General features: G+C 41.8%; 2 protein-coding genes across 3 annotated transcripts in view; both read right to left on the bottom strand.

The window, feature by feature from the left end:
- The window catches only part of DECR2 (2,4-dienoyl-CoA reductase 2), a 2,028,638-nt gene that overhangs the window by 1,019,273 nt on the left and 983,403 nt on the right, over positions 1-25,962 (bottom strand). The window lies entirely within an intron of this gene.
- LOC122816790 (nucleoside diphosphate kinase A-like) overlaps positions 1-25,962 on the bottom strand; it is a gene marked incomplete at its 5' end in the record, with an annotated part of 367,943 nt that overhangs the window by 230,321 nt on the left and 111,660 nt on the right. The window contains 1 exon segment of the mRNA XM_044089815.1: positions 12,566-12,678. Coding sequence (XP_043945750.1) covers positions 12,566-12,678 — 113 coding nt within the window.

The raw sequence follows: 25,962 nt of genomic DNA, 5'->3' as shown, positions 1-25,962 counted from the left end.
GTCCTTCCAGGTGCTGCACGTCAGACAAATGTCCACATCCAGAACATAAGGTACATAAGCGACATACAAGTGCCTAATCTTCAGAACTGAACTACCTCAGCAGAACCAGGCAACTTAAGAGGAACAGAAAAGAAGAATGTGCATCCAGAACTGGGAGGAAGAAGGACCCCTTGGCAGAGGGTATGGAAACAGAACCCAAGAAGGGAGAAGGAGGGAGAGATAGAATATTGCAACAGCAAAAAGTAGGACATCTGCTGTTATGATACATTCTTATACAACCGTACTATGTCCTTCCTTATCACTATTGCAGTATTCCTTACTAAAGAGGGAGTACAAAAGCTACTGTACATGATGTGAGGCGGAAGCAACCAAAGGGCCCTCCAAAAAACATGAAAGATGGTCCTGGCAAATCCAGTTCTGGCCCAATACACTTCATCTAACTTGCAGTGTTTAGTAAAAGTATATACAGGAAACCAAGTATCAGCTTCCAAAGTGGATCATGCATCCATACTTTTGAAAAAAAAAGCATCAGAAAGGCAGAACGAGGACAAACTGAAGAAGAAATCCAAGAGGAGATGGTTTGTTTAGAAACAGCCAAACACAATTTCTTGGAATGAAAAGAAACAAAAAGTTGCTCAGATTTACTGACATATTTAGAGTTATCTATACATCTCAGCTGCCTATGCAAATCTAAAGTATATAAAATCCTCTCAACAGAATTCTGAGGTGAAGCGAAAAAAGGTAAATGGACTGATTTAAGGTCAAGTCCATGAACATCCTGGGCATAAATGATGGACTGATGCAAAGAGAAACACTCTGTGGAAAACCAAAAAAAAGGGGGGTCTGGGGTTCAGAGACTCTCTTGGCAAAACTAAGAGCCACTGACAAAAAGAGTCTTCTAAGTACAGAACTGTGAAGTATAAGAAGCTGCAGGTTCAAAGGAGGCCAAGTCAACTTTTCCAAAATACAGTTAATGTCCCAAGAGGAGGCCAGGTCAACCTTTCCAGAACACAGTTAACGTCCCAAGAAGACAGAATGTTTTTTTTCTAGGGGGGCTAATATGAGACATGCCTTTTAAAAGTTGTTTGACTTCAAACTTAGAGGAAAGGACAGACAAGCAGAAATGTCTGACAAATCAGCTTTAACAGATGAATATGCCAGACCATAGTTGAACAATTCACACAGACAAAGAACAGTAGGAATACCCACTAAAAAGAATCCTGCTCATGCCTCTGACACCAATTAGAAAATCTTTTCCATTTAGCAGTACACAATTTTCTAGTAGTGGGTTTTCTGGCCTCCTGCAAAACTTGAAGCAAGTCCTCAGAAAAATGGTATCAAAAAGGGGTCCCAACCCTGTCACCCACACAGAGTCAAATGAAGACGAAGTAGATGAGGGTGAATGACAGAGCCCTTGTCTTGTGTGAGAAGATCCATCCCAAGAGGCAAGTTGTGTTGATTGCTCTTGCCCAGATGAAACAGATGGTGAAAACAGTGATGCCTGCGACAAACAGGCGCCACCAAGATTTTGGGTCTGTCCCGCACGATCTCATATAAGACTTTGAGCAACAGAGGAACTGGGGGATAAGCATATAGAAACATTCCTCTCCAAGAAAAAGACATGGTGCCTAATGTCAAAGCCAGAGGACTTAGCGCCCTGGAAGAGAATCTGGAAAGTTGGTGGTTCACAGGGGAGGCAAACATACCTGCTTGAGGAGTACCCCACTAATGGATAATGTCCAGTAAGACTTCCTGTCCTGTGACGTATTAATTCTTCAGGATCTATCCTGGACCTGCTCAGGTTGTCTTCCACAAGACTGTGCTCTTTGGGAATGTAAATAACCTGAAGGAGCAGATGATGATAGATAGCAAAGTCCCAAACAAGAAGAGCTAGTCTACAAAGAAGGTATGACATGGTGCTCCCTTGTTTATGTACCACATGACAGTAATATATATATTTTTAAATATCAATATAAAAAAACATATTAACATGTTTCCAGTTCCATACATTATACATCACATAATATCCATTCATTTCTATATAATTCAAACCTTTCCTTTTCTAAAGATCCCATTCCCAGTTCTTTTATGTTTGCTACAATATTCAACAGTTTAAATACAGCTGGTTTAGACTTTAATTACCATTTTCTTAAGGTGGCCTTACTCTGTCTAGGAAATTCAGATGTTGTGTGCCAGCTCAGCCACTTACTCACATAATATTTCAGATAGTGTACGTTGTAGGGAATATTTAAGATCTGCTAACTCATACACTCCCAAAATATATGCTTCCACCTCCAACACTTGCCATCTACCTGAAGAAAAATTCTTCTGCTTGGGGTATAAAAATACCTATGCAAACACTTCCAAGCAAACATCCTAAACTTTCTGGACTTTTTTACATACTTAGGAGCCATACATACATCCCTTCCTTTGTTCTAGTGTAAACTGCTTATCCAACATCTCTTCCCAAACTTTTCTTATCTCCTCGAAGTCATATGGTTATCATGCAATATCTTATATGCCCTAACAATTATCTCTTTTTAACAGCAACTGCTGTTCTAGATTCAACTAAAAACTCTGCCAGAGCATGTATTTCACTTAGGATTCCTCTGTCTCTTTGACTATACTCTGATATCAATCCCTGGTAGGGAAGGCAGTCTCCAGCTTGCAGTCCAAATAGCGTCTTGGCCCCATCCCTTTCCCTCTCTAGGTATCCTCTCTAGTTATTTGCTGCCAATACCTTGATTCCCTTGTCAGTTTTCTCCAGTAAATTCCAGCCCCTTCTTGCCTATTCTCTGTATCCCTACTTGCAGCCATTCCCATTAGCAAATCTCCTTTCTCCATTCTTATGTTGGCTTTAGTTTTTAGAATACTTTCTGCTACTTTATGAATATAATATTCTGTAAGGTTGTTCCTACCCTCCTTAAGGACCTACATCCAAAATTCTACTCTTTCTCTATTTCTTGAACTTCCTCCAGCTTCATCATCATCATCATCATCATCATCCCATTCCACTTTGAACTATAAGTTTGTGTTATGAATATGAGCCTTAACTGTGTAGCTCTAAAATACCCCTTCATATCAGGTAATCCTAAACCACGTTGTTCTACTGGAAGGATCAACCTTTCCCACTTAAGTCTTGCTCTCTTCCCCTCCAAAATAAATTCCTTCAATTGTTTATTAATTATTGTCCACAACTTCTCCTCTGGTTGATAAAATATATGCCTGACACGTATATGTACCTTACTAGTATATCCAAAAACAAGAACTTCCAGTTCCTCAGTTTTTATATTATCTTTTGTTTAGTCTCTTCTCACATATCCTTAGCTGCCATAACAGAAGTCTTTTTCTCCATACTCCTTAATACGTTACCTTATTGTGTCCCCATAAATATGGGTACTGCTGAACTAATTCAGGTATAGGTATATAATTTACAGCTATAACATTTTTTTATCTTCATTAATTTTATATCCTAAACAGACTTGAAAATGTCTCGAAATATTCCACAACCATGAGATGTCTGGATTTCTCAGATACAACATAATATCAACTGCAAATACAGCCAATTTTTCATGATTACCATACCAATTATATACTTGAATTTCTGAGTCTCTTATTTTCTTTGCCAATGACTCTAAATATTAAGCAAACAGCAAAGGGGAGGAGGACACCACTGCCTGGTTCTTCTCTTCAGACACAACTTAGAGAGGAACTCTCCCACTTTAATTCTTGCATCCGATCCTTCATGTATTCTCCTAATTAACCTTATTATTGTATAAGAGAAGACAAATGTTTCCATTGGCCACTCAAAATCGCAACTTATTCAGTTGACTGCTTTCTCCACATCAAGACCTACCCAAAACAGCAACATTTCTTACATTCTATTTCCTTCTGGATCATTACTGCTCTGTTAATGTTGTGAAATGATTTTCTCGCCTTCATAAAACCTCACTGATCCATATCGCTTCACTTCTTCACTCACTTCCTTACTTCTATAAATTTCTCTCCCCTGGCACTCTCTCAAAATATACCATAAGCCTGCTTTTCTCTCCCTTCACATTGCAATTCCTGTTTGCATTATACTAATTTACCTATAATCTGGCTAAAATGTCCCTAATATTAATTCACTGTCGTAACTCACAATGTTTTCATATCTCATATGGAATAATTAAACTGCAGATGTTTTCTAAACAAGAAACATCTTTATTAAATTATCACGTATGAAATAGACAATCTTACAGTTATATTAATGAAAACAAACCATAGTGACACAATTCCAGTTGCAAACATTATACATTATAAACCACGTTGACATAATTGCAGTAGCAAGCATTATACATCACTTATAATATCGTTTTAACAAGTTGTGACTCATCTCTGCAAACTCTTTAATTTTAGAATGCTGCTGATTGAACATGAGTCATTTAGCCCAGGGAAATTATAGGCATTCAGCCTCACTTGCCAAGCCAATTCAAGTTCCTCAAGTTTAAGAGGTCTAGGACCACCCCTAGTGTCACATTTGGCTTGATCAATGATGATAAATTTAAAGACATGATCTTTGTTGGAAACAATGTGCTTAGCTAGCGCATTCTCCAGTTTGCATTTATTCATAGCATATTGGTGTTCATAAATTCTGTCACGAAGCCTCCGCTCCGTCTTTTCTATATAGAAAGCAGGACAGAATGTACACCCAGCAAGGTAAACTACAAAAGTAGAGTTACAATTAAATCTGCCTTTCAGTTTGTAAGTTGTACCATTAACCTTGAAAGAATTGGTGACTTCTACAAGTTTGCAATAACTGCAGTTTTGGCATTTATTCATCCCAGTACACCGTACTACTGAAGTGTGTTGCTGTTCTAAGAGGGTTTTAAGGTTCTTCCCTCTTCTAAATGTCACTCTAGGAGACTCACCTACTTTAGAGTAAATGTTAGGATACATCTGAAACAGGTCCCAGTTTTTCTGTAAGATAGCCAAACATGAGTAACTATGTGAACTGAATGTAGTGATGAACGTCGATGTGACATTCTTCTCCTCACTAGTCAGTACTCTATTAGTAGTGTCTAAACATTCGTCCTCTGCATTGTGCGTACTAATAGGTGGCAATGAGGGTTTGACACTAAGAAGAGGAATGTAGACCCTATCCACTCTCTTAGTTGTGACCTCCTGAATAAGGGCATCTAAGAGGGATTCAGGGTATCCATGGTGCAGGAACAAACTTTTTGGAATGGAGCATTCGTGAGAAAAATCTTCATCTAAGCTGGTCATTCTAGAGGCCCTCACTAACTGACCTCTTTTGGTGGAAAGGGTGGCTACTGCAGAAATGAAGGAATGTATTGGAATACGTGTTTTTCCTAAATATCCTTGCTACATAACTGTTAATAGCGTAATTTTTCACTAGGCAAATGTCCAGGTACGCTATAGTATCAGTGTTAAATGTAGAAGTGAATTATAAAAAGTGTGCAGTGCTGTTGAAATATTCCAGCACATATTCACTATCCCGCTCATCTCCATTAATAAAGATGAAGATGTCGTCCAGATATCTTGTATAAAAGACAAAGGAATCACAAAGTGAATTATTCTTGAACACATATTCCGATTCCCATGTATATGACCAGGTATATACTTTTTCCCATACATTTCTTAGATAAAAAACCTTTGGATCTCAAGCACCTTGTAAAATCTATCAGGTTTCTTAGTTGCAGGAAGTTAGGATTCAGAAGTCTGGAAAGCAGCAGTAAATGTATCCAGAAGGGCTTCTAACACAGAAGGGACTGCAGAAGACATGGGAGAATCCATTTGTAAAAGGGCATAATGCCTCTTTTGGACTTCAGAAATTTGGGAACGCTCCCACTGAAAGTGCTCCATCATTTTTACAATGGCTTTACCAAAAGAAAGCTGCTCAATAAGGGAATTTAGACAAAGAGTATTTGCATTCTCTGACCCTAGAGAGCAAAAGAAGAAAGGATCTGAGAAGAGTATGCTACAGACTCATACCCAGAATCTAACTTTACACCTTCACCAGAAAAGTGAGACTCCTTAGGCTGTCTAGAGGGAACAACATGCTTGGATTTCTGTTTTTTTCTTCAAAGGCACCTCAGCACTAACAAACTTAGGTAATTCAAAGAGCTTCCTAACTTCAGTTAAGGAACCTCTTCCCTAGCAAGTATGTGGGAATCTCCATAGGCCGTTCTGAAATAATCAGTCATAGCTCCTCCTCCTTGTCTGTAGCAGAATGCTCAACCTCGGCAGATGTGCTAGAAACCAGCCTCTAGTCTGCCTCTAAATGGATAGTCCTCAAGTTCATCATCTGACTTGACAAAGACATCCGGTAGAGGCTGGACGGCAGAAATCTCTAAACAAATCTATTTCGACTTCTTAAGAGGTGGCTGAACATCTGGGTGGGTGGATTCAGACATCTTTCCCCAGCATGTACTATCTAATGCTAGTTCTCCAGGTAAAAAGAAAGGGAATAGAAATTGCTGCAAAGGGTCTTGGGTACAAAATCCTGACAAATAGTACACGGAGTAAGATTGTGGTCTACACTTAGGCAGAAAAGGCATCTGTTGTGTCTATCTTTAAGTGGAATCTGCCTCTCACACTCACATTTCCCCTTTCTGCATGACATGTAATACAGTCTGGTTAAAGATTGTGGGGGCAGCATAATGGTTAAGGTGTTTACCTCACAGACACAAGATAAAGGATTTGATTCTCAGCTTTGAGGAAAACTGGCTAAGCTTAAAATGGCCCACAAAGGTAGCTAGCCTAGTACTTGCCTATGAACCATCGAAAAGAAAGAAGGAAAAGTCCCCAGCAGGGTACTAATCTACCAGAGGCTAGGTAAATAGAACAATTCACTGAATGACTTGATAGACTGAATCCAAAAAGTAAAATTTCTGAGGATTAGGTGCTTGTTCATAGATTCATGGGTAGGTAACTAGGCTATCGGCTCAAGGGCCTATGTAAGCCTAGCTAGCAAGGTTCCATAGCTTACGCCACCCAAGAAAGTTATTTTCCTGTGCCACTGTCCAGCAGAGACACAGAAGTGATCCCTGGGGTGTATTTCCTATTTCCCATCCACTCATCAAGATTTTTCTTGAAGAGTGCTAATGAAGAATTTTGTTTGACATAGATGGGTAGATTGTTCCAGAGTATAGGAAGTCTCTGGGACAGGAATCTATCCTTCCAGCATTTCCTGTTTATTGTGGTGACAAGGTTTAGGTCCCTAGAGCGTGTAGCTTGGAGGGATTGGGATTTCTTTAGGTGTAACATGTCCAACAGCTCTGGGTTTGACATAGTTTTATATGTTAGGCAGAGATCACCTCAGAGTAGGCGATATGCTACGGAGTAAAGCTGGAGTTTTTTGAAGCGGTCAGTGTAGGGCATTTGTTTGAGGCCAGTAATCCTCTTTGTGAGGTACTTCTGTGGCCTTTCCAGCTGCTGCAGATGTCTTGTGAGGTACATTCCAAAAGGGTGCATTGTACTCTATAATGGGTCTAATGAGTGATGAGTAGAGGGGAACAATGACCTCTTTTTTCCGGGAAGAGAACCTTTTTATGATGAGGTGCACCACATAGAAGGACTTCCTGACTACTGTGGCGATGTGACTATCAAAGGAGAGACTACGGTCCACCTGGGTCCCAAGGTCTCTTATCACGCATTCGGTGTTAAGTAGACTGCTGCCTATGTGGTAGTTCATGGGTACAGAGATTTTACCAAAGGGGGTGACACTGCACTTTTTGGCATTGAGCTTGAGGCCATGGCTCTGACACCAGGCCATCTGTCTCAGTGAGGCCCTTCTGTAGGATGTCCACATCATTTGGGGACTTGACTATGGCTCCTAGTTTGCAGTCATCTGCGAACTTCATCAGCCAGAGGCCTTCTGTGTTAGCCTGTAATTCACAGAAGTAGATACCAATCAGGAGAGGTCCCAGAACGGAACCCTGTGACACTCCACTTGTCACTGCCTTGAGGTCAGATTTGGAATCTGTAACTTTTACAGTGTGGATTCTGTCAGTGTGCCAGTTGGCAACCAATCTTGTGACATATGGATTTATACCTAGTTTAGTGAGTTTAGCTATAATTCCAGAATAGGGGATGATGTCGAAAGCCTTGGCGAGGTCAAGATAGGCTGTGTGAACCACCTTACCCTCATCCACGGCTTTGGTGACTGCCTCAAAGAAGTCGATCAGGTTCAGGAGGCATGATCTGCCTTTCACAAACCCAAACTAGATGGGATCCAGAGTTTGGAGGTTACCATTGTCACTGTTTATGAGTTCCATGATGATACATTCCATGGCCTTGCAGACCAGGCTCGTCAGGCTAATAGGTCGATAGTTCCCGGATCAGTGGTGGCTCCCCCTTTGCGGAGTGGGATAACTGTTGCTGTGTGCCACTCAGTGGGCATAAAGCCTGATGCGAGGCTATTATTGAACATGGTGCTTAAGTGGGGAGCCAGTTTGTTCTGAAGTTCATGTAAAACGCAGCCTGGGATGTTGTCCGGTCCCATGGATGCTGTGTTTTTGGCTTTAGAGAGTGCAGCTTTTACCTGCGTAGTTGTGATTACAGGGACTCTGCATTCTTCCTGCATAGATAAGAGCCTTTTAGGGGGTGAGAGGGGGGTAAAGTTAGCACTGAACCGATCTGCCAGGATGTTGGCAATATCACTTGGTTCTGTCATTTTCATGCCGTTGTGCTGTAACTCAGAGCAGATCTGGGTGTTACCATCTAGATTCTTGACATAGCTATAGAATGCTTTGTGGTTGTCCTTGAATTTAGTGGTGATTTTGTTTTCATAGCTATCTTTGGAGGATCTTATAAGGGATCTCAGCTTCTTACTGAGGCTGACCAGGTAGCTCCTCCACTCATGGGATTTTACTCTCTTTTGCAACAGTTTCTTCCTTCTGTTGTACAGTTTGTTTATGGCAGGGGACCACCAGATTGGCTTCCTTTTTTTGGAGGATAGCGTCTTGGTTCTGTTTGGGATAGTACGATCCATGCACTCGTGTAAGCGCTCATAGAGTGCATTTGTTTAGGATTCAGCAGTTGTAACTGTATTGTCCATCTGCATGGGTGTCATGAAGTTCACCACTTTTGTCTTAAGAAGCATGAAGTTGTACGTCACTTATGTACCTGACATCCTGGACATAGGACATATGTCTGAGATATGGCACCTGGAAGGGCCTAAGGCTTTGGTATGCTGGCAGGACGTACAGGTACTCTCACTAGGATATCCTATTATGTAAATAATACTACAACAGTGATAAGGAAGAACATCTCTGCAGTTTGGCAAGTCTCCAACCAAATTGCATCTGCATACACCACCAGTGGAAGTCCAAGGAGACATTGGAGGCACAACATATGTGAAAAACTAGGTTTACTTAGTAATCCATAAACCAAAGTTTTGATCCACTTAGCTTTGCAGCTTAAAAATAGAAATAAACAGTACTTCAGTTGCTTCTCATCAGGCCACTGAGCCAGTAGGAAAGTCCAATGCTACAGGCCTCTCCCAGGTTCAACCTTTAGCTTAACAGAAAAAAGAGGGTATATCCACAGATACTACCAACTGGGATATCACTCCACACTTCTAGGGTCATCCTTCAGTGAGGAAGTAACTTCCTCATTTGCTGATTTTTATATAACATCAATTCACAAGACCATGTTAACTATCCAGTACAAAAACATTGCTTATCTACTTATTTGTGATCCCCTGAATTACAACAGATAAAAAAACACATTACTTTTTTTTTTGGGGGGGGCACCATGTTACCACACACACACACACACACACACACACACACACACAGACACACACACACACAAACAGAGAGAGAGAGAGAGAGAGAGAGAGAGAGACAATGCAGTAGGGCAGAACTTCAGAAGTGGTAAAAACATAACCCATTATACTGAAGGTGCCCTTCCATTATATGATGTAATATCTACATGAATGCGTATTACGTGGGGATGGTAAGTACACCCATTCCCAAACAGGTACTTATTTCAGCAGAGATGCTGTGTTTGATACAAAAATCCCTGAGCTTAGCCACAAGGTGTAGCAGTGCTATGCAATACAGAAAAAAGCTTGATCAAAACTCAATAAGAAAGTGGGCTGAGAGGCACAAGCTGAAAAACAAACAGCTATGAACTGCACTGACAGCTCTGTGTTGTACAAAGATTTTGGATATGCCATTTAGTTTATCTACTCAAAGTACACAAAATCAACTGTATACAGTTATTTATTTTAGTTACTAGGGGTAACTACACTGACCATTAGATACTACATACTTGCTTTTGTAACTAATGCATACAATTACCCAGCTCCATATTAAGCTTCACAGCTGACTATAACTCCAGCCTAATAGTCAATGCAATATCTGATTACGTAAGCCAACAGCTCACTAAATATGTGTCTCAGTCCACTTCTCTGAAATCCATCATTAATTATTTCTGGAAGCTTCTTCTGGAGCTCTCTTTCTGAATTGCTGGCTTTGGGTTAGCAGAGTTTCAGATGAGCAACAGTCTTGAATGAGCAGAAAATTTCTGAACTGGTACTTTTGTCCATGCCCAAGTAAAAGAGGTGGACTGCAAGGGAGCTACCTGTTGGCATATACTAGGGGACAGGGATATGGGACCTATAATCCTTGTCTGCCTTTCAGGAAAAATACAGCTGTGTCTGGAACAGGATCTTACCTCCCACTGACTTACCTTTTGAGACCCTTCAGAGATATGATGCACATAGTTCAGACAAGTACCTGCCTCTGAGAGCCAGAGTGCAGTAGTATTAACTGCTTTACTCATCATGTGCCTGACAACTGATGATACCGAATGGCACATACTGAATACTGTGTCAGCATGCACCAGTCAGTATCACCAGATGGCACATGCTGAATACTGTGTCAGCATACACCAGTCAGTATCACCAGATGGCACATGCTGAATACTGTGTCAGCATGCACCAGTCACTATCACCAGATGGCACATGCTGAATACTGTGTCAGCATGCACCAGTCACTATCACCAAATGGCACATGCTGAATACTGTGTCAGCATGCACCAGTCAGTATCACCAGATGGCACATGCTGAATACTGTGTCAGCATGCACCAGTCACTATCACCAGATGGCACATGCTGAATACTGTGTCAGCATGCACCAGTCAGTATCACCAGATGGCACATGCTGAATACTGTGTCAGCATACACCAGTCAGTATCACCAGATGGCACATGCTGAATACTGTGTCAGCATGCACCAGTCAGTATCACCAGATGGCACATGCTGAATACTGTGTCAGCATGCACCAGTCAGTATCACCAGATGGCACATGCTGAATACTGTGTCAGCATGCACCAGTCACTATCACCAGATGGCACATGCTGAATACTGTCAGCATGCACCAGTCACTATCACCAGATGGCACATGCTGAATACTGTGTCAGCATGCACCAGTCACTATCACCAGATGGCACATGCTGAATACTGTGTCAGCATGCACCAGTCAGTATCACCAGATGGCACATGCTGAATACTGTGTCAGCATGCACCAGTCACTATCACCAGATGGCACATGCTGAATACTGTGTCAGCATGCACCAGTCACTATCACCAGATGGCACATGCTGAATACTGTGTCAGCATGCACCAGTCAGTATCACCAGATGGCACATGCTGAATACTACGTCAGCATGCACCAGTCACTATCACCAGATGGCACATGCTGAATACTGTGTCAGCATGCACCAGTCACTATCACCAGATGGCACATGTTGAATACTGTGTCAGCATACACCAGTCAGTAACACCAGATGGCACATGCTGAATACTACGTCAGCATGCACCAGTCACTATCACCAGATGGCACATGCTGAATACTGTGTCAGCATACACCAGTCACTATCACCAGATGGCACATGCTGAATACTGTGTCAGCATACACCAGTCACTATCACCAAATGGCACATGCTGAATACTGTGTCAGCATGCACCAGTCACTATCACCAGATGGCACATGCTGAATACTGTGTCAGCATGCACCAGTCAGTATCACCAGATGGCACATGTAGAACAGTGTGTCACAGAACATGTGGTATGCTCCCCAAAAGCTGACAGAAGGCATACAGGATTAATGAGCTGTTAACGAGTATGTTCCTGTGGTCCAGTGGTGCAAGGCTTGATTCCCTCAGCCTCCACTGCCTAGCTGTGTGATTCTGAGTAAGTCTCTTAACCAGACACCATTCCTGGACTGACTCTTTAAATGGTCCATGGAGATCAGTGCTCTGCCCCTGAAAACAAATGCAAGTAAAATAAATAAATAGATAATAATAAAAGAAGTGCACTGCTACTTGATCAAATCTTTATAGATCCTTGATTCAGCTTATGAATCAACTCTGGACCCCTAATATTCTAACTACTGTAGCAAGAAGTGTGACTCCCATTGAAATGCTACTGTTTTAAGTTTTCTGGCAGCCAATATTCTAAGGCGGATAAATGCAAAAAAACACAGACCATGAAATATCACATGTAATGATACTAACACAATTGCTTCTGGAAAATGCACTGACTGGACCATACCTGCTTATATGCATGCCAAAGTCACCACGAATAGTACCTGGAAGGGCCTCTGCTGGATCAGTAGCTCCAACCATAAGTCGTGAAGTTTTAACTACATTATAACCTTCCCATACCTGCAAAAAGAGAGAGAGAGAGAGAGAGAGAAATGTATGAGCAATGTTCTTGCAAAACTGATCCTACCCAGGAATTACAGAAAATATATGGCAACAAATGTGGAAAGCAAGGTAAAGTCACTCAGGAGCCAATCATGGTACAAGATATTTAATGATTTGTGTAGATGAGGTACATTACAGCTGTGAAATACATAGACATTACTACACAGATAAATTAAATCATAAACCAGTAATTTACCTAAATGGTTTGATAAACATATAAATATAAATTTAAACCTGAGAATGAGCACTACAGTTTAACATGTAGCGTCAGTCTGAGACAAAGTAAATTTATGAAACACCTTTTTATGGATTTACTTTGTATTACTTATTTAAGTAATAATATTCATATTTCAATTGCATACAATAGTATTTTGGGAAGATGCAGCACTGGAGCTTGTAAGCAAGGAAAAAAAAGATGATGCATATCCTATACGAACCTCTCAGCAACAATACGGTATGTCTCAATAACCACAGCTAGACAGCCAGCTAAATTAACAGACTGCAAACAAAAAATCAGTTTTATGGATCTAGAACTCTTAGGCGCATCAAACAATACATGCACAGTCATGGTAATCCTTAAAAGATAGAAAGAAGCATCAGACTGATATGGTGGTAAAAGGGAAAGAGTTGTTAATTTATCCCATAAACTTAATTAAAACAATTAAATCAAACTCTCTCCCCTCTTTGGCACTTTTTTAAAGACAGACTCAAGTAAGCTCAGGATTGGTGTGAAGACATGTTATTTTCAGTACTTTAACTTAAGCTCTTGCTTGGAATTATCTGCCTTTGCCCTCTTTGTCCATGCTGCAACAAGAAGTTTTACTTATTAAGTGTTCCATTTCCTGGGGCCATGAGCAGCTCTTATTCACAATGATGCACCTAAGTAAACTTGAAAAATTGCAAGAAGATGAAAATTAAAAGAACTAAACAAAAGTAAGATTGTGCTACTCCGATGATGCAGACGTAGAAAACCCTGACTATGGTTCAGGTGACCTGGGCTCAATTACTGACTCGGGCAACTGACAGACTGGCAGGAAGGGATAGGCATGCCCATCCTGGGTCGGAGGGAGTTTGTGGATGACACTCCATAAAGTGAAGTATGATCCAAGGAGGTAGTTTATGTGTGTGTGTGTGTGGGGGGGGGGGGCATATAAAAGAAATATTCCATGGACAGATGCAAAGATGGCCACCCCCCTGAACACCCTTAGGATCTATGACAGGCCCCAGCAATAGTGCAGTAAGTCTTGGGGATAGGAAATTAGCTGGTAGACCCAGGATGGATGTGAGGCACTGGGAAGCTGGGCCTATAAAATTAGATTGAAGGAACAAAAAAAAAAATATACAAAACTGACAGAATATGTACATAAACTGGAAGTAAAACAACTCCACAAGAAGCACACTGGATATCAAGAACTCTGGAAATAAGAGATTTAGCATGCTGCTGTGCATATTAAACAGTTGTAAGCACTAATAGGTTTGGTTTGTTTACCTTATTGTTATATGTTATTGGTGTTGGGATTCACAGAACTAACTTTGGAGGGAGGGGGGTCATATGCATGCATGGAGTACTTGCAAATTTCCTTCTAGTGTCCTATTGTTAAGCACTCAAAAATATTTTCTCCAAAGATGGAAGCACTCAATACCTCTTTGGCATGCGCACAGCAACCCTGTGCTAACAGGTTACTCAAGCTCCAACAAACCACAGTTCCAAATCCTAACAGTGTTTGAGTATCCTGTTAATAGGCATCATTGGAAACTTCCTATGTTCGATGATAGAAATGCAAAAAGTTCAAGTGTAACTGTGGTTAGCAAATCAAAAACCATGGCATGCACCTGTTCTTTTTTTGCCTGGGACCCAGTGACATCAACAGCTATTGCAAATGTCACTAGATTAATTCATGTCTTGTTTGAGAAAAGAAGGAATGGAACGGGCAAAGCACAAGGACAGGCTGGCAGAAAGGCAAATAGCAGAACCTAGATCATGGAGTAATGGTGTGTCACACTGCTCTAGGATCTGGGGTTCAATTCTGACTTCTTGTCACTGTCAGTGTGGAGTTTGCAAGTTCTCCTCTTGTCTGCATGGGCTTCCTCCACGTACTCTAGTTTCTTCTCACCACAAAACCATGATGGCTGATTAACTCTGTATTTATCCTTTCCTTTGTGCAACCATGTTGTTGCTGAAGAGGGGACAAGGATTAGTCCAGTTATCCTAGTTAACAAATAACCAAGTTAAACAAAAAAAAAATAATTAAATGAAAATAAAATAAAAAAGCAGAAGGGGACCTGAAGTCCAAGTTTAATCCCACACAAGCTTCCTCTTCAGAGTTCACTTGGCCTAAACTTCAGCTCCAGGAGTGGGAATATCAGCATCTAGTGAGAGGAACAAAATCTTTGTCCTGTTCCTCATCCTCGGCTGGCTAAGTGCTAACCAGGGTGAAATCCCTCACAGTCAATATTGGAAGCAATGGCTAGTGTGTTCCCACTCCTTTCATTCCATCTATTTGCAGGCAAACACCCCCGAATCATGTAAAAAAGCAGGTCTGGAATTCCCCTGGACAACTTCTGACTGTCTTTCTAGCCACACTAATGGGAACATGGTTCTCCTGGACTGACCCATACGGGACAGCCATTATTTGGGACATTCTGGATGACATAAAGAAGCTATGTTCTGGAGTTGTTCATGCCTACCTTGGTTCCTATCACTCTGGCAAACATGTCAGCACTTAATGAGATGCTAGCACACTCCTGGCAAAGGAAACAGTAGAGACTGCTCTCCAAGGGAAAAGGGAAGCAGCATGTATTGCTATTTGCTCCTAGTTCCCAAAACATCAGGAGGAGGGCAGAGAGGAGTCCTAACCTATTTTTGATATGAGCAGCTTCAAACTTCACATTGGTTATGCGAAGTTTTGCAAAGTCATCCTTTACGTCCTGATGCCACTGCTTCACAGGGTTTTGGATGGTGTTAAACAAAATGATGAATAGTTTTTTTTGGCAAGCTAGCTAGCATACAGGAGAAGCACAGGAGATCCTTAAACTGTGATATGCACAAGCAACACTTGCAGTGCAAGTTGTTGATGTCCAGTCTCTACTGCTATTCCCCACAGTCATTTCTAAGCTGATGATCATAGCAGCAGAAGTCTTCAAGACAACACAACCTTCTCGTCTCCCCACTGCAGGTAACAGGTTGCCCCCACCACAGAAACGATGGCAGGTCCAGCTTGGATTTTTACCTTAGTAACAGTCACTTGACATCAACATCAACTGGTGAAAGTCCTCCCTGATTATGATGAAAGAAATTCTTCTTACAATAGTAGTTCTAGGCATGATCCTTACACCATGTATTTCTCCTTATGGAGAAGGCCCTGGGGCTTAGGAGATCTGGCTGCACTACAGAGACAACTCCAGGTACATTTCCAGCTGCTCCTTCAACATCTAAGATCAGTGATGTTATTCACTGCCTCCATCCCTTCTGTGTGTTGGCCTTGCAGTACACTTTCAGCTATGGTTCCTAGAAAGTTATCATTTTTCTTAGACCTCCTGCTCCATATGAGACACCCACTGCTTCCATTCCTTAAGATGTGGGTGTCAGTCCCCAACTTGGAGATATAATCTCCCTTTTCTGCCCCATCTTCTAGTGCAGTCCTTCACTGCAAAAATATCTCTGAAGGGGTAGAAACCCACTTTGGGTCTGCCCTGACTTAAGGTCAATAAAGACCATTGGTAAAGTGGCTCCACAACAATATGCTTGAGCTGAAGGTGGTACTTCTGGTCCTCCAGACTCTGAAAGTCTTGGCTTCAAAGCCTGCCATTGATATAGTGTAGTCAGGTGGCATGGCAGAACCAGAACAAGCAGTTTAGGGACTTGCACCTTTCTCCTCTGTAAAAAAAGTGATCTATGTTTGGGAACAGGACATTAATCAGGTTGTTTTCCTTGTACACAGACATATTCTGGAAGTCAGACACCCAGAATCACAGATCAAGAAAACACATGGAGCTTCATATTCATCAGAACTTTGTTCATAAGAATATTCCCAAAACTGAACATGCTGAAGAATACAGTATCAAACAACTTCTGGTCTCTCCAAAAGAGCACAGAGGAGTGGCTGGTGGACATGGGAGGAATAATCCCATACTTACTGGTGAAATTACTTCAGAAAGAACAATACTTCACAAAACTCCATGGTGGCCTAGAAGAGCCTATTCAAGGCTATTTTAGTGTAACAAGACAATCTTCTCCACATTTCCTTTGTTGGGTTCACCTTGTCCTCCAACCACCATCTGGCAAAAACATGGAATAGCCTATGGTCAGGAATGCACATGTGCTCATTCTGACACTTGTTGCAATACAATGCATCAGATGCATGCATGTGTTTCTGAAACTGCCTGTTTGCTGCCCCCCCCTCCCCCCAGCTATCAGCAAGCACCTTTCAGCAAATCAGAAAACAAGGATATCACACTTACGTTACTAACAACTGATACGGAAATGCGTATTACACTTTTAATTTTATGTGTACATACATTTTTTAACCTATTTGAATTTGTTAACCAGGGTAGACAACTGATCACAAGTGACTAATTTCAGTCTCGGCCTAGAGATATAAAAAAGTACAATGAAATTCAAGGATTAACATTAAACAGAAAAAAATACAGACATTGCAAATCAGTAATATGCCCAACTAACTAGGAATCCCAAAAGCAGAGACTGGTGGAAGACAGACACATAAACATAGAGACAGACACGAGGATGTTTCTGATCTATCAAAGAGAGTCATGATACAGTAACAATGCATCTTGGGTGCTGGACACTATAACGTGTGAACAAAGATTTGTAAGTGATTAAAAATAATGACTTTAAAATGATCAAGACTGCAGTAATTCAGATGCCTCCCCATAGTCACAAATAAAGTAACTTCTGAGTTAGTATATACTAAGTAGCAGGCATGTAGGGTGCAAAGATTTCCACATCAGTGGGGGGGGGGGGCAAAGCCCCCCCCCCCCCTTAACAATGCTTTTAAAGTATTACAGTGCATTTTCAGTGTTTGATGTTTTGGTGCGAGATCACAGTTTTATGATCACACTTTCTACTGTTGATAACAGCTGGATCTCATTTCTGTAATGAAGCCATATGCCTTTTATACCTATAAATGAGGACATTCCCTGATGGGTCCTTGAATGGGTTGGTTCCCAAGCAGCAATCTCTATTATGGATGGAACCAAAGCACTGTACAAAATTTGAAAACGTATTCCTAAGTTTGTGTTTTACTAAACATCTGACTAACAAAGCCACAGTCAAGGCTGTTTTGCCAATAGAATGCATGCACTAAAGACCAAGTGGCCACAGTGCTGATGTCAGTAAAGGGGACAGTCTTATAATAATCACAGGAGCTGCCATTCTACTATACTAGTACAGTATGCCTTTGACTCCAGCATTAATCAATAAGTAATTTGCTGACTTGATGGCACAGACAATGCAGTTAAAAAGAAGTTATGTGCTCACCATAATGTTCCATCTGTGTTGTTCATTTTCATTCTTCCTCAACCTGTGGGTTCGGATCCAAACCTCGGATCCAACTCATCCGCTTCTACACCTTTAGGATCCAACTCTGTAGGCTCCTCCCTTACCCAAAATGCTCCTGTCCTTCAGATTATCTCAGATTGAGTTTGCTGCAGCTGTATATGCATAACACATAGATGAAAGTAGATAAAATGATCATAAGATAGAAAAAAAGATAAAATCAGGAGCTCAAAAGGAACAGTGGTTCCTGAAACATCTCTGCAAATTTTTCCAGACAGAACATGGGGATGGAGGGGGGAAAAGGTTGAGGAAGAATGAAAATGAACACAGATAGAATGTTATAGTGAGTACATAACTTCTTTATTTGATGTTGTCATTTTCATTTGCTCCTCAACCTGTGGGACAGAATCCCCAGCTACATATGTCTTGGGTGGCCTTCATGGAAGGCTATTCTGGAGCACTGCCGAGCCAAAGGATGCTCTATTTATGGATACAATATCAAACTTGTAATGTGTAACAAAGGTATGAGTATTTGACCAGGAGGCGGCTGCACAAATATCAATAGATACTCTAAACCAAAAATCTGCTGAAGTGGACACTGACCTAGTAGAATGTGCTTTCACATGTCCAGGAGTCATGATACCTTTTGCGGAATAAACATAAGAAATGCGAACTGTAATCCATCTAGCTAAGGTTATTTTAGATACAGGCTTCACCAATTTCACCTTCGAAAAGGAAACAAATAATTGGTCAGATTTTCTGAAGGCCTTGGTTCTGTCCAAATAAAAACGTAGCTGTCTATGTACATCTAACAGGTGAAGGGTATATTTGCCCTTGTTTTCGACATTAGGAAAAAACACAGGGAGATTGATGGATTGATTATTATTATTTTCAAAGGTAACTTTTGGTAAAAAGGTTAGATTTATACGTAGGGAGACTCTGTCTTTATGGACAATCAAATACAGCGGTTTTGAAGAAACTGCTTATAATCCTGAAATTCTCACAGCCGAGGTTACAGCCACTAAGAATAAGGTATCCATGATAAAAATTTGAAATCTACTTTGGCAGAAGGTTCGAAGGGAGAGTGAACTAGAGCTTGTAAGACCATAGTAAGATCCCAGGAAGGAGTGGGTTCTTTAAATGAAGGTCTAAGCAGGAAGGTGCCTATGAGAAAGACGTTACACAATTTGGAAGAAGCCAAAGATGAAGAACTTTCACCTATGCAGTAATTGAAAATGGCTGCCAGCTGTACCTTGATAATGGAACAGCTAGCTCCATTCTGAAAAATCGAAGCAATGAAGTCAAGAACTGCTGGAATGGGGGTGGTAAAAGGATCCAAATTTTTTTTGGTGAGCCCAAATGGAGAATATTTTCCATTTGCTCTTGTAAATCCTTCTGGTGGAAGCTCTAGGTGAACATACTAGAATTTCTTTAACTGGAGTGGAAAGCCTGTAAAGTCTAGCTATCATTGGAACTGGAGAAACCATGTGGCCAATTTGAGGCCTGTCAAATTATGGTGAGTTTGTCCTGAAGGGTGAGAAAGAAGATCTGGACTTGGATCCAGCGTCCAGGAAGGATGTATCAGGTGAGACCAAAGAAAGGGGAACCAAATCTGTCGAGGCCAGAAGGGTGCAATAATGATCACTTTGCTCTTCAGCTTCTGCATTTTCTGGAGAAATTTGGGAATGAGAGGTAGAGGGGGATAAGTGTAAAGGAGACCGGAGAGATACACATGGACTAGAGTATCTCTCGGTGACTGCCCCTGAGGAGGGATCAGAGCACAAAGCCTGCTACATTTGCTGTTGGAAGGGGATGCAAAGAGATCACAGCAAGGTTAACCCCATTTGAGGAAGATCAAGTTTGCCACATTTGTGAGGCATTAGAAGGGTAGAAGCGTTCTGCTGAGCCTGTTAGGATATTGTACTTCCCAAGAATAATCATTGCTCCTAGAAAGTGGGTGGAGGAGATCACCCATTGCCAAACTCTCATTGCTTCTCGACAAAGGGGTATGATCTGGTTCCCCCTTGTTTGTTAATGTACCAAACTATCGACATGCTGTCTGTTTGAATTGCAATTGTCCCTAGAGGAAGCATGTTCTGTAAGGCTTGCACCACTCTCATCTCTAGGACATTTACATGCAGATTGGGCTCCTGTGTTGACCACGTGCCTTGAACAACTCTTCCCGAGCAATGCCCCCCCTCCCTAACTGGGATGCACCTGTGGTCAATGTGGTGATGGGTGGAGAAGGAATAAACAGATGTCTTTCTTCAACATCTGACTGAATCCACCACAAAAGGGAGTCTTTGCAGACTCGAGATAGCCTGATGGGATGATTCAGAGAATAACTGTATAGAAACCACCGCAATGCTAGGGTCCACTGAAGAATATTCATGTGTAGGTGGGCTGTAGGAATCAATGTTGTGGTGACAGCCACTGAACCTACTGCTTTGAGAACTAATTCTGCAGGTGGTGAAGGGATGGCTAGTTCTTACCTGATATGTAATCTCAAAGACTGAATTCTGTTTGAAGGTAAGACGGATAGGCAGTTGAGTGGGTCTAGACATGCTCCTATAAAATCTATCACTTGAACTGGTTGTAGTTGGGACTTTTTGGGATCTACTGTCATTCCTAGTGTATTTGCTAGGTGAAGCAAATAATACTTGGCTTGGAGAAGTAGCTACGTGGTTGATGCAGTCAGCAGCCAGTTGTCTAGGTAAGGAAACACACTGAATCTGAGCAGTCTTAGGTGAGCTGCTACTGCTGCCATACATTTGGTGAACGCCCTGGGGGTTGTGGTGAGACCAAAGGGCAGAGCTCTGAACTGATAATGTCTGACTTCCAGCCAGAAGCGGAGAAACTTTTGAGTGCCTGTCCATTTTGATGCAACAGTATGCATCTTGAAGGTCTGTTGAGCACATCCAGTCATCTTTTTGAAGGAGAGGTAGAATGGATTGTACTGTGACCATCCAGAATTTTGAGTTCTTTACAGACTTGTTTAGGAAGGTTAGAATCAGTACTGGTCTCAGGTCCCATGTCTTTTTTGGTGGTAAAAAGAACTTTGAGTAGATTCCGGATCCTGTTTGGTCTGGTCGGACCTTCTGGATGACTCTTTTCTCTAGCAGCTTTGTAATTTCCTTTGTTGCCCAGTCCCTCTGATTGGGCAGAACATCGGAGAGATTTTTCTTTGGAAAGGGACTTTTGAAAAAGGGAACTTAATATCCTCTGGAAGTGATCCTTTGTATCCAACTGTCATTTGTAATGGCTAGCCAGGCATTTAGGTGCAAGGCTAAGCACCCCAGGTTGCCTCCAGACAGGGGACAGCTGGGCAACTGTTCAAGAGTGCTGATAGGATCTGTCTGAAAAGGAATCTCAAGATCCTTGGTTGTGGACCTCCTCTGCCACGTGGGTGGTGTCTACCAAACTGGTTACTTCCCCCTCTGCCTCCAGAGAAAACTCTCCCTGTGAATCCTGGAAAGGGCCTTGTGACTTCTTGAACCACAATTTCTTACCTCCACGTTGGTTCCTGGGAAATGGTCTTTGTAGGGTATAAAATTTGATTCCAACGGCAGACAAGGTTTTCACATCTTTTTCACATCAGGAGAGGGTATCTTTTACAGTTGCTCCAAAGTGTGACAATCCATCAAACGCAGCATTTATGAATGATGCCTTGATAGGTTCCGCAAAATCACAAAGTAGCATCCAGGCATGTCTGCTTATGGCAATGCCTGAACTGGCAGACCTTGAGGAACCCTCAGCAACATGAGAAATTAATCTTATGGATGTGACAGAAATGGATTGTAGGGTGGCCATTCTTGAGGAAAAGGTTTTGTGTTCCTCTTGAGACATGGACCCCGGGACAGTGTTGGAGAGTTTCTTTAGTAATTCCCTCTGCAACCTGGTAAAGTGGGCCAAATAATTCAGTGATTGCAGTGCGACGGTTGCTGATGCCTATACCCTTTCTCAAATCTGTACAAAATGCCCTAGACTCCCTGTTCGGGGAATGGACAGTGGAGCTCTATTCAGCTAACTCCTTCTTCGTGACTGCCACAACATCCATGGCATCTATAGGGGTACCTTTTGACCAGTGTTGCTTATCGGAAGGGGCACGGAGGATTTGTTTGGCTCTTTTTGGTATGGGCTCCATGGTGTCTGGCTCCTTCCATGCCCTGCAGGAGGCAAGGTCTGTAAGGTCATCCATAGGAGGGGCCACTCAAGATGTAGTTGGGTCAGATCCGAAGTCTTCCAAGAACACAGACTCCTCTGAGGAAGGGCTTTGGGTAGACCATCCAACTCTTTGGCTGAGGATTTCAAGGATGTCTCCAAATGAAGCATCATCAGGTGGATATCTTGGGGATCCTTCATCAAAGTCTGTGTATTTCATTAAAGATTCCTGAGGGGAATCTAGGTGCCTCCTTTTACCCAGTCTCTTTCGAGGAACCTCCTCAGTGGGATGTTCTGGGCAGGTGTCAGAAGAGAGGGGGACCTCTGTCAGAAGAGATACTTGGAAGCGCTTAGGATCTGGTTGTCCTTGAGGTAGAGAATGAGCAGGTTCAGGTGCAGAAGTCAGAATAGGAGTAGGATCCGAAGGAGGTACAGTCAAAGTAATTCTCGGCTGGAAGAACACCCTCTCCATCACTTCGAATGTAGAAGGACCCGGAGATGTTCCAGGAAGTCCATCCAGACCTATAGCTCTTGGAGCAGACAGACCAGGACCCACACGGATCCCATGCCCCAAAGGGGAGTTGGAGCCAAGCTGTCCAGCACAGAGGCTCTGAAGCAGAGAACATTCCCTTGGACCCAATGCCAAAGCTTCAGATCTGAGATATGTTGTGCTCCATCAAGGTCGGAGCTGATCGGATCAGAGACGTCATTGCAGCCGAGGAAGGAAGCGCCACCGGATACGATGTATTGACTCTGGTAACCTCCGGATCCCAGTGCTCAGAAGCAAAAGTTTGGATCGGAGAAGGAGTTATCAATGGTACAAAAGTAGGATGATGGCTTATGGATCTGGTGGGGGATGAAGCAGGCAAAACCCCTATCTGTATCCGGTGTCCTGAGGAATCTCCTCATCATCCTGTCTACCTCTGCTTCAGAAAGAGTCCAGGAAGATCTAACACAGGATGAAGTGGAGTGAGGAATGGAAGGTTTCTGTGGGGTCCCCTGGAGAAAGGAGACCTTAAGGTTGGAGACACGACTTCCAAGAGGGAACTAGAAGTCCAGTGTCGCAGAGGAGTCAGTAATGTCTGTGTCAGATCTGAAGGCTTTGGAGTAAGTTTGTTTTCTTTCTTGAAATGGAACAATGGTCTAGGCCTTTTTATATTTTACAAATGATAATAGTTATTTATTTATTTTTGCTTTATTATATTTGATAACCATGTAGTTAGTTAATGATTTATTTATGGAGATAATTATACATATGATACTTGATCAGAGCCACATTCAGTAACTTTGTAGATTAACTATCATCTTTAATGGTTCAATTACACCTAGAAACTTGCCCTCAAATAATACAGCAATGAGACATGCAATCAGAGGGAATATGATCAAGAAACTTGTATGCCATTGGTGGAGAACATCCATTGTTACCTTCCCCTTACCCTGCTGCAAAGGAAGAAAAGAGCAGGAAGTAGACCATATTCTCTCCCAAGAGGTGAATAGGTCAAGCTATGCAGTGCCTAAACTCTGGAAGACCCTGACATGACATAGCAATTGAATCCACATCTCCAAGTCAGGCTGGAAAAGCAACTCAGAGAATCCATGAGCTTGTTCACATCCTAAAGCACATCAACTGCTAAAAAGGCAACACCACCATCTTCAGCATACTGACAGGCATCCCTCCATGAAGAAGTATGACATTGTTCTCTCTGGCTTGTTTAGATACTGCCTGATCAAATGTCATACTGACAAGCTGACTGCCTGATCAAATAAAGAGAGTCTCAAGATGCAGCACTCTCTCCTCAGTCTTCCTAGTTAGGAAGGCTACTATTGGATTTGAATGTCTGACAAGAATCCCATACAGGCTCTGCTCAGAAAAAAAAACTGACAGTCTTTTTTTAGGCAGCAGAGTCTTGGCCCGTTTCAGAAGTTCCTCTGAAACTGACTGGTCATCCAAAAGAGTTTATGACTGATGGTGACCATGTCCAGAGCTCAATGGTATCTTGTGATGGCTCAAGTCCAAGCAAATCCATACAGCTTCTCTTCTGTGGGTTGCCTGAGACTAAAATGAGGACTGTGGCACAGCAGCTAAAGGGTCATCTTCTTAGGTAACTTATCCAACACTGAAAGGGTCATGTCTGCATTCCATTTCATTGCCTTCCTTAACAGTGAGGAAGCTTCTTCCTCTTTTAGGCTGGCTAAGCTTAAAAGAGGAAGAACTGGAAGTGGAAGAAGGAAAATCCAAGATGTCCTTCTTAAAGATGACAGCCCACTTTCTCCACAGGTCATCTACTGAACTACGAGCACTTATGTCAAGAAACTGGCATTTAGGATCTTGTTACTGCATCTTTTTTCAGGGAGTATAACCTCAGACACATCCTTAATACACATGAGCCTACTGGTCCTACACAGAATGCCAATCAAGTCAAACAATCAGAAAAAAAACAACTCCCTTTAAAAGCCACCGTCAAAGTCTCTACAAGGTGGTACTTAAGCCTAGACTCTGGAAGGCCCTCAAGCAAATGTAATTGTAAATGATACACAATCAACTAGTATACCATTAAACTGCTAAGCACACTTAAGTTCATGAAAATCAAAGAAGCCGAAGATACAAGTGGACTTTGTTGAACAGAGCAAGTCTGTAAACAACTGCAATGAAATATGTAACTGCAACTTATATGATACTACAGTGCAATCAATGGTGACACCACATATGTAAACATCTAGGTCAGTAATATGGTACAGTAGTAAGCACTGCTGCTGAACAGTGTGTGATTCTCCAATATATTTCTCTGTTGGGGTGTAACTGTTACACAATTTCCATTTTCATCTCACATTTCAGTTTTCACCCACATTCTGAAAATAAAACATTGGTGAAATGGTTATCTACAAAACTGCCTATAGGTGTGTGTATGGTGTGCACATATGTACATCCTGCAATGGATTACTTCTCTGCTTTACATCAACTGAGTGCTGGAATATGCTCCAGCTCTCTTGAAACCCTGACTATGATAAAGCAAGTATCAGAATGAATGTTTGCTATGACTACCATTGAATGATGGCTGTTTAAACATTACAATCAAGAACTTGCAACAGTGAAGCTTAAACAAAATGTTTATCCCACATCTACATTTACTGTAAACTTCTATTTATAACTTAAGATTTGTAGGGGAGCAGACTGCCTATTTTTCAGTACCTCTACAAATGAAATAACCTGGCAAAGGCTTAGATGCATGCACAAAGCACATCACATCAGTACGAGTAAGTAATAAAAAAAAAATCAAAAGCAATGCAGTAAAACATATGGAAAACCATATACGTAAGTATTCTGTGTGGGGGTGATGGGCTGCTTCTCTTGGACTCCCTGCCGCAGTGGTTGTATTCCCACACCTTTCCAAAAATGCTGAAACACAGGTGACCAGTAGGAAGGTGGCTGGTATAAAGAAGCTGAACCACAACAAAGTAAAATCTTTTTTAATATAAAATGGTGAGCGCTTTCGCAATGGTAACCATTGCTTCATCAGACAGTTCATTCAAACAGCAACAGCACTTAAATACTTTAATTCATTACT

This window comes from Protopterus annectens, chromosome 12.part0, assembly GCF_019279795.1.
Source record: "Protopterus annectens isolate FY-2018-M chromosome 12.part0, PAN1.0, whole genome shotgun sequence".
In the NCBI taxonomy this organism is placed as follows: domain Eukaryota; kingdom Metazoa; phylum Chordata; order Ceratodontiformes; family Protopteridae; genus Protopterus; species Protopterus annectens.
The sequence above is the reverse complement of the archived record's forward strand: the minus strand, read 5'-3'. Positions and strand labels throughout refer to the sequence as shown.